The sequence below is a fragment of the Antedon mediterranea genome, chromosome 1, assembly GCF_964355755.1.
Source record: "Antedon mediterranea chromosome 1, ecAntMedi1.1, whole genome shotgun sequence".
In the NCBI taxonomy this organism is placed as follows: Eukaryota; Metazoa; Echinodermata; class Crinoidea; order Comatulida; family Antedonidae; genus Antedon; species Antedon mediterranea.
The window spans coordinates 30,514,828-30,525,453 of NC_092670.1; the positions used below are offsets into that span (position 1 = coordinate 30,514,828).

The 10,626-nt window shown below is 33.4% G+C and overlaps 1 protein-coding gene across 1 annotated transcript; it reads right to left on the reverse strand.

The window, feature by feature from the left end:
- Positions 1-615: 615 nt before the first annotated feature.
- LOC140043896 (cullin-4A-like) lies at positions 616-7,986 on the reverse strand (the record flags this gene model as incomplete). Its single annotated transcript, XM_072088374.1, is given in 11 exon segments — positions 616-804; positions 2,143-2,333; positions 2,405-2,459; positions 2,547-2,620; positions 3,082-3,187; positions 3,608-3,721; positions 6,166-6,273; positions 6,858-6,943; positions 7,031-7,047; positions 7,578-7,671; positions 7,866-7,986. Coding segments are annotated over 11 exon segments (1,062 nt in total), but the record flags the coding sequence as incomplete, so codon positions are not given.
- Positions 7,987-10,626: the final 2,640 nt, after the last annotated feature.

The following is a 10,626-nucleotide window of genomic DNA, read 5'->3' on the forward strand; positions in this document are numbered from 1 at the left end:
CAAAGAAGCAAATAATATATAGTATTTGTAATATAAGTATTTCACAGCAGCCGTAGAAGGACGAAATTGTCCAGAAAATACACAGCAGTCAACTTCTTGTGATATTAAACATAATCAGGTCACCGTTCCAACCACATGGATGACCTTTGGATGGTATGATGCAACAATGTTACCAATCACCTGATGATTTCATGATAATCTGTGAATGCTTAAGCCTTGTCTACACTGTCAAACTAGTTTGACAAAAAAAAGTGTGATGTGCCTAAATATGGTAGGGGTATGACATCAAGTCCATATATGGGCACTGTTGACCAATCACAAGCGCTAGACTGGATGATTACTTTTGGTGCTCTTTAAGTCATTGCGTTGCATCAAAGTGGAAACATCCTTAAAAAGCAGAAGACATGACCACATCGATGTGTAAGCATCCATATGTATATAATAATGATTATTGTCTCTGTACGATGAAGCTCTGTCTACACATTCAAACTTTATAATGACAAAAAAATGTTATGTGCCCATACATGGAGACGATGACATCATATCACTATCATATTTTGGCATATCACTACCATATTTGGGCACATCACACTAGTTTGATAGGGTGGACAGAGCTTTAGTCATCCCACATCCACAGCAACCGTCCTTCAACTGCCATAGAACACACACAATTATATTTATTTGCTGTGTGAATTTGTATATAATTGTCTATGCTACGTAATGGTACTGATTGGAACTGTCCTTATCTCGTTCCATGTAATCACGCTCTATCAAGCTTTCTATTTGTTTCTTAAAATCTGTTGGCTGCGAATAAAAACAAATGCATTCTGGGTAAAATCAGGTTAATTAGTTAAATCTACCTATATTTAGTTTATTTTTAATAATACTTTTTTTTCAATTTAGAAATTGTTGGGTTACAGGACATGTGATCCTACAGGACATGTGATCCTACAGGACATGTGATCCTACAGGACATGTAATCCTACAGGATATGTAATCCTACAGGACATGTAATCCTACAGGATATGTAATCCTACAGGACATGTGATCCTACAGGACATGTGATCCTACAGGACATGTAATCCTACAGGATATGTAATCCTACAGGACATGTAATCCTACAGGATATGTGATCCTACAGGACATGTAATCCTACAGGATATGTAATCCTACAGGACATGTGATCCTACAGGACATGTAATCCTACAGGATATGTAATCCTACAGGGGAGGTTGCGACCATAAGTGACGCGACCCTCCTAGACATGATGGGACATCATATGACACTATGATGACCATATAATATAACCATATTCACAACCTAGCTTACAATGCAACCCACTACTACTACTACAATTATTATTTTTCCTTATTTATCTTGTTGATTAAGGTTGCTGTCATGAAATGAAGAAAAAACACAAGCACACAAAAGAAAAAAAATACTTTATTCATCATAGTACTACAAACATATATAAGCAAGCAGGTACTAAGCAAGCAGAAAAAGCAACATGTAAGGATGAACTCCAATCGTGAAAACTTGCCGAGTTAAGCTCTGTCTACACTATCAAGCTTTGTGACAACAAAATGTGATGTGCTCATATATGGACAAGATGATCATATTTTTTTTGATAGTGTAGCAGAGCTTAACAATCACTTCTATATTTAAAATCTGTAATAAATTTCACTCATCTAAAATTTAATGTACTCTTTATTTACCAAATTTACGAGAACATTTTTATATAGCTTCATACAAAATATTAGGTTAGGTTAAAAAATGAAAGAGCTTTTGTTGTCAAGTTAAGTTAAACTCATGTCTAATTTGTGGATTGACTTTTGTTATTTATGTGCTGTTTTCTATGAATTTAAAGTCCAAAATAAAGATACAAAATGATTTGAATGAATTATTTATCTTATTTATTTTAATTATTTAGGAATACGTGGAATTGAAACTGAAGAGGAATGATGCAAGTGCCTCCTTATGAAAAATTAAAAGCACATAAAAAATGAAATGTATATAAAAAATAAAGGCAAAACAAAAAAAGTGAAGCAAAATATAAAGAATGTGATTGGTTGTGTAGTAATCAACAATAAAAAAACAAACATCTGCACACTGGGAATCAAAAGTGACAAAAACAGCACTTACCTTTACTGGAAACTTCAACTGGTTATAGAGCTCTGAGACCAATAGTGTGTGACTTAGCTTCTTCCTCATCTTCATGATGCGCACAATTGCTGCATCAATTTGATACTGTCGGTCTTGGAAGACGCGTTCCTGTGTATTCACTTGCTCCTCAATCTATCAATAAATCAATAATCAATCAATCAACCAATAATCTATCAATCAATTATATCAATCAAAAATCTATTAATCAATATTCTAGTCTTTAGAGATCGTAAAATGGGACAGAAACTCTCGCGAGTATTGTAAACAAACTTATCACCATCAAACACATCTTTACTCTAAAATAAAATAAAAATAAAATTACAATTTTTAGAAGAATGAAAAACGTATTTAAAAATGTTAACACTGTTAAATTTAATCCTTACCTTGGGAGTTTTAAGTATCACCCGAGCCTTGCCGCAAGCAAGAGACTGAAGTGTTCTTCGGAGCTCACTATCCTCTGAAAAAAATTATAAAAAAATCCTGTAAACATTTAGCTGTGTATACTAGCCTAAAAAGGATTTTCTAGCCTATTTTAGGTGAGGAATTTATAAATTTAGGAATTCTTTATAATTACTAATTTTTTTTTAAACACATCCAACAACAAGAAATAAAAAAAAAATAGGATAGGATAGATAAACTATAATTTAATTATAAACAAAAGCTCTGTCTACACTATTGAACTTAATGTGAAAAAAAAAAATTGATGTGCCCAAATATGGACACGACGATGTCATATCACTACCATATTGGGCACAACACATTTTCTTTGATAGTGTAGACATAACTTTAGTCTCATTTGAGGCTAAAGCAGTCGAGTTAAAAGAGTACGTTACAACATTGGAGCTAGATCAGGATTGAACCCCGGACCATATGATTGGAAGGCAGGCACTTCACAACCAAGTCACCATACAAGCTTACCAATTCCTGTTGCCTGTTTAATGTCTTCTAATGTGCACTCTGTACTGTCATTAAACATAAGTAATACAAGAGTTTGGAATAATGATACGCTGAGTTCTATCATACTCTAAGGAAAAGAAAAAAAACATAAATACAAAATAAATTATGACAGCACATGACCGAATAACAGCAAACATTTCATATAAAAAAATAATCAATTAATTTTTCATATAGTTATACAATTAAACAGGGAATCGGCTAAGAATTGAATAACTTGATTAAATCTACAAAATGGCCTATTCAAAATTGGATTTTACTCATCTTTATTTTTCATATTTTGGGGGACAATACATTTTTTAATATTATACAATCAACTCTTCCAATACCAGACTCTCTGAAAACTCTCCCAAAACCAGACTTTTTTCTTGAGGTCCAAAAGGTCCCAAATTCATTTTTACCATTAAATACACATTCTGAATACCAGACTTTCCGGAAAACCAGACATATTCGGTTAGCCCAAAGGTATTGGGAGAGTTGACTGTAATACCTTTTTAAAGGAGGCTTTCATGACGCAATGACCTAGGTTTGGTTGCCATTGTAACTTGCGTCCGTTGTGTTTGCTAAGGTAGAACGTTTTGAATAACTCTTGTAATTTCACCATCTAAAAAATAAAATAATCTATATACAGTAATGCACATATCCACTGTGACAAAACACATACTATATTAACTATATTACAAAACAACTTTGAAAAATACAATTAAAATGGGAATAATAAAATATAATACAATATAAATAATTTAAAGTTATTGGCACTGCTCTTCAATTGATTATTTTTAACGTTTCATAGGTGGTCATATTACACAATTATTAACAAGAGGCATTCAGTTTTTAAATAATAATATGGAATAGCTGAGTTTCTATTAGTGCTTATTGGGGTTACGTAATCTAGATCTCTTTAAGCAGCAACACATCACGATGTATCTCTGACTTAAGGATTCAGGCTTCTCCAAATTTTAATATTAATTTTTCTCTATGTTTAGCAAGACTAGTGATTTTAAGTCGAGTACAGGCAGCATCATAACTCTAATAGTCCTGGCCGAGTATAACTTTGCCCGCCTTTTCGAAGTCATTAATAATACATTTTAATAATAATGGTCGACTTATAATATATCGTATATATAGTGTGCTTCATACAGTTGATTGGATGTTACGCAAACAACAACTTTCAAGATTTTTGTTATGAATTTATTATTATTTAATAAAAATTAACAAAACAAAGAGTTATGATTTTTAATTAATGGTATGGCAATACCTAATCCATTCAGGAATGATATACTGTGGTCTATGTGCAAGTTAGGTAATATTATTTAAGAGAAGTCAGGATGAACATCCTTAACCTCCGATACTATCAAACTTTATGTGACAAAACCGTCAATGCGATGTGCCCAAATATGGACATGATGATGTCATATCACTACTGTATTTGAGCATATCACTACCATATTTGGAAGAGTGAAATTAGTTGTTCACTAACTGTTTTTAGAAATTTATTTATTCTTTCTTTCTTTATTCTGCAGGCACTTTCAATACTAGTGCACTGATCTTCAAAGTACATAGTTTTATATTGTTTGAATGCTTGCATGTTGTTGATATAAAGTTTGCGGTACACCACATATATTAGTTCTGAAAAGAACTGTTAAGTTTCTCGACGTTTCGATCAATATGCTTTGATCGTCCTCAGGAGTGAGAATGTTTTACACAGTTTTAACACAATATATACAAACAGTGTTATTGCAATGTCTACCATCAACCAGCAATATTTAGTTTAATTATCTTCTGTTAACTGTTAGAAAGTACAATCCATTACATACTACGGATACTCTATGCTGTGTAAATAATTAACTTATGCAAATGCAACCATAGAGATATTATGCAGCCTATGATATGCTTACCAGTATAAGTCATTCAATATTTGTTTTATGAATAAATAACTATATTTTGTTAACATTTTACATACATATAAATGCTGTTAATATTTTAATGTTGTTTTTATATACAGTTTATTTATCATTTATCCACAGATGCAAATTTCGATGAAGATGAATTGATATTAGGATCAATATGAAGAAATATGTTTAAAAATCCATTACGAGAAAGATTATGTTTTCTGAATAAACAATTTAAACATTGAGTCAATATATTAGGTTGCCTTGTATTGTATGTAAATAGCCGAGATATTAATTTAAGCAATTAGAAATGGAAAGGGAAAATGACATGGCTGATGTTTAATTTATTTGATAATATAATATATAAATAATATAATTAATATTTAATTTATTTATTGGTTTAGCTTAGGTGCTTATAGAGTATCACGGTGCTGACGTCACGACGGTAAGTGGCGCTGCGTGGTTGCTAGCGCAACCAAAAATGCGTTCAGTCTGCCTGAGTGACTCCAAGATCACCAATGGTTTGGAGTAGTCATTTTAAAACATTTTTAATAAAAACAAACTAAAATTTCAAAATATCACTAAATATTTGTTTTTAACAATCTATTTATTCTTCAACTACAGTTTAAGTTAAAAAAAACAAGCTAAGATACACAATTTGATATAAATACAGATCCTCACTGTTTATCAACATAGTAGGGCTGAACGAATTTTTTGGTTGGCTAGCAACATGCAGCGCCCTGTATCGTTGTGACGTCGAAACAGTAATTCTTAACAATTTTTCTGTTGATGCCAAATAGTTATCCCCTTTGACCAAAAATTGGATCGAAAAAAAAGTATTTACCTAAAAAAATTTAATATAAAGCAAAAAATAGTCAAATTGGCTGCCAGCCAATGGGTTTTTGGTTGAATTTAAGCATTTATTTTTATAATTTGTTAATGATTTTTCCAGCTTTTTTTCTACAGAAATGATTAACTTTATTAAAGCTACAAAATAATCTATTCAAAGTCTCATTTTATTAATCTTTATTTTTCATGATTTTGAGGGACAATACGTCTTTAAAGAAGTTATCTATAAATTACATCTGTGTAATAATAAAATAAATATTAGCTCAAGCCGTACTTTTACATATTATATTAGTGGTAGATGACTTACGTTTGAGGGCAGGTGCACCTCCATCGGTGTGTACGTAGGCCAGTAGCCCATAGTCAATATGTTGACGGTCATCTCAATATTGCCCGGCACTGATTGGTGATGCATATGCTGTACAAAATACATAATATAAATAATAATTAATAATTACAATAGCAGACTCCCTCCAATTAAAGACTGCTGTAATGTGGCCCGGATGATCACCTATCCTTTACCATTAGCTGCTCCCTCCAGTTAAAGACTCCATCTTATTTAGAGACCATAGACCACAGTTTTTAAGTGGACTCAAATAAACATTTCATTCAAATATTCCCTCCAATTAAAAAAACTTTAAAATAAACGTTTAAATGTATTGTTAGGGTAGGACAGCCATTGAAATGTTGAAAAAAATCAGACAAATACTGCAGTTTTTGAGATACACATAAATGGACAGACCAACCAAACAGATTACATTTAATTTCCCTCTAAATAGTAGGATTTAAAAGACCATTTCTAATGCCAGACTTTTGTTGGAGGGATTTTAATTTTAATCTGGCAGGGTTTATTTCTTAGTAGCATTTTAAAAAGAAAACTACAGAGGGCTCACATCCAAATTCATGTTGCCTTGTTGGTTTTTTTTACTTGTTTTATTTCTTGTAATTTAAATATGACAAATGAAATAAGGTAATGTTGCAATGAGAGAGTGGTTAGCCTACCTGCTTGAATGCTACCATGATGTCTTTGGATAACTCCATATCTTTAAACATGCCTTCCAACTTACTTGTAAATGCTCCACCACATTCTACAAAAACAAACATCAGTGCTCAACTTTATGTGACAAAAAAGTGTGATGTGTCCATATATGGACATGGGGATGTCATATCACTACCATATTTGAGCATATCACTACCATGGGCACATCACACTTTTTTTTATAGTTTTGATAGTGTAGACAGTGCTTTATAATTATATTGAATTTTGGATAATTTGAAAGATGGTGCCAATGCTATGTTGCTGTGGTTCTTCATCTTTGTAAGTTCCACAATCAACAAATTGATTATTATTACAGAACTAGGAGGCCTACTAGATGGCCTACTGTAAAGTAGTGGCTGTGTGAACTAATTTCATGTGGTTAGTTTTGTTATTATTATTTATCTTCAGTGACTGACTGACTGGTCTCCCAGAGGGCCCAGTTAAGATCAGTGGCTGTACTATAGTAGTACACCGGGGTAACCCCCTACCTCGTACTAGGTTCTTTAAAGTGCACATGAAACAGATGTGTACACTGAACCTACGGTGTTTATCCTTATCCGAGAAGACTCGTTCTACCACCAGAACCATGGAGTGAGTAAGCCTCAAACCCTTGCAGATATTATGGCTACATATTATGGTTCCACTGTCTTAACCGTGCGGCCACTCACTCGCATGTTGATTACATTTCTCATGATATTAATGGTACGGACGCACTCTTGCCGACTAGTAACCTCTTTGCAAGGTCTTTTTTGTAAAATGCCTCAAACACATCTTTCCCTATGACACAAAGTATATGTTTTATAATAGAGTTAGTAGTTTCACACTAAACACTATAACTTAGGGCAATATATATATATGCGTATGAAATTAAAAAATATACGTTTATCAATTGCGGCCAACGCCCATTCAGAGGAGACCAATATTAAGAGGTAATAAGGGTTGTAATGTACTATAAAAAGCATGTGGTTTACCATGAATGAATCTAAAGATTACAAGAATTTTATCCAGCAGTCTTTCCAATTCCTCTTCCGTCGCTTCCTTGTTCCCCGTCTTCAATTTGCTGTCAACATATTTGGCTGAAAACAAGACATTTTGTTTTTTTATTTATTTTTTTCATTTATAAAGGGTGACCCTAAACAGCCTTGCTTAACCCCTTCATCGACATCAAAATAATCAGTTACAATATCATCAAACTTAAAACCAATATGACATTTGTATAAAGTTTATCAATAATTTTCCAGACTTTACCACGGATACCAGTATTCCATGCTATTGACAAAAGGCAATTACGCCAAAAGCCTTACGGAAATCCAGGAAGGCTAAGTATATTAACTTATTTTCCGCATTACGCGTAGCTAATATGCTTTTATAAGTGTAAATATGTGGTCCTCACACCTATGATTTTTCCTAAAGCCTCTTGAATTTCTGTAAGAATACTATTACTCTCACATGATGATAATGTAATACCTTTATAGTTATATAGTTGAAGGCATTTGCAAACAAGTTCGTTGGTTGGTTGTCCCATATAGTGGGTACTGTATATAGACCCCCCTCCTCTGACCCAAATCAATTCTTAATTGAACTTGACATTGTCCTTTCCAATTTAACAAAAGAAAATAAAAATGTTTATATTCTTGGAGACTTTAACATTGACATTCTTAAACATGAATCCGACAATACTGCCCGTCAATTCATTAACACACTGTTTAGCAATCACTATCTTCCACTTATCGACAGACCATCCAGAATAACAAATTCCACAGCCTCATTATTAGATAATATTATTACAAATCAATTTGATTGTTCTCATATAATTGGTCTGCTATATAGTGATATCTCTGATCATCTCCCTGTTTTTAATATTTCAAACCTCTCTGATAGTTTTGCCACTAGCTCAAACAATGAAGAGATCCCATCTCTCAGACAGATTAACAATACGTCTCTTAACAACTTTTACCATGATGTCTCTAATCAAACTTGGTTTGATATCCTTAATTCTAATGATCCTGACTTTGCTTATGACCTCTTTGATAACACACTTAAAGCCCTTTATGACCAACACTTCCCGTTACTGAAAAGGAACAATACAAACAAGAACAAAAAAATTAAATCTTGGATGTCAAATGGACTGCTAAAATCAATAAAGTATAAACATAAACTCTATGCAAAATTTCTTCACCGCCCTTCTCCTGCCAATGAAATCAAATATAAACGATATCGTAATAAACTTAACTCCACTATCAAAATTGCCAAAAGAATCCACTTTCATGATATTTTCACCAAGCAAAAAAATGATATTAAGGCAACCTGGAAATCAATTAACTCTTTATTGAACCATAAAAACCGAAACCAACACAAAGGCAATACCCCTGTCAACTGTAACGGAGTACCAACTAAAGACCCCGTCATTATTTCTAAAGCATTTAATGATTTTTTTTGTCGAAATCGGACCCTCCCTTGCTAACAAAATCCCTCCTAACAATGTTTCTTTCAAAGAATTTCTTCCTCAACCAAATCCGAAATCAATGTTCTTAACCCCCGTCCTAGAAGATGATATCATAAGAATTATCTCTTCCTTCGATAACAATAAAGCTCCTGGTACTGATGATTTCCATACTAAAGCCATTAAACATGTTATCAACCTTATCTCCCTTCCCTTGTGTCACATTTTTAATCTTGTCCTCTGCAAAGGTGTTTTTCCGAACAGGTTGAAGCTGGCGCGCGTTACCCCTGTTTACAAATCTGGCCCCAAATCCAACCTTTCTAACTATCGTCCTATCTCCATCCTGTCAATCTTTTCGAAAGCCTTGGAAAGAATTATCTATGATAGAACTTTTTCATTTATCAGCAAACATAACATCCTCTTCAAGAGACAATATGGCTTTAGAAAAGGACATAACACCTCCATGGCTTTGATCGACCTCACTAACAAAATTATTCATGCATTCGAAAATCGTCAATTTGGAATCGGACTTTTCATCGACCTTTCCAAGGCTTTCGACACCATTGATCATAATATTCTTTTTTTTAAATTGTCTCACTATGGAATCCGAGGACCCGCCTTAAACGTTTTCAAAAGCTATCTCACTAACCGCTCCCAATGTACTAAATATTTTAACTCTATTTCTAATTTTTGCCCTATCACCTGTGGCGTTCCCCAGGGCTCCTTACTTGGCCCTCTTCTGTTCACCTTTTACATTAATGATATCCACCGAACCTCAAACCTGCTAAATTTTTTTATATATGCTGATGACACTACAGTTTTTCATGCCAACAAAAATTTCCAAACTCTTTTTGACACCTTTAATACCAACGTTATCCCCTTGTCCCAGTACTTTATTGCCAACAAACTCTCCCTCAATCATAATAAATGTAGTTACATCCTATTCGGAACCCCGCAGTTGACTAGGGGTATTGATGTGTCCCCACTTAAAGTCGTTATTGATAATCAAGAAATCCCCTCTGTTAAGTATAATAAATTTCTTGGCATTATCATCGACAACTCTCTCTCATGGAAACCCCATATCAAAGAACAAAGTGTCTAAGAACCTTGGGATCATTTCTAGGCTTCCTTCCTTCCTCCCAACTAATATTCTCAGGACCCTTTATTGCACACTCATCCTTCCTTATTTGAGCTATGGTAACATTGTCTGGGCCAACACTTACCCTTCAAACATCATTAAACTCTCTATCCTACAAAAAAAAAGTTATCAGGACTATATCTGGCGCTCA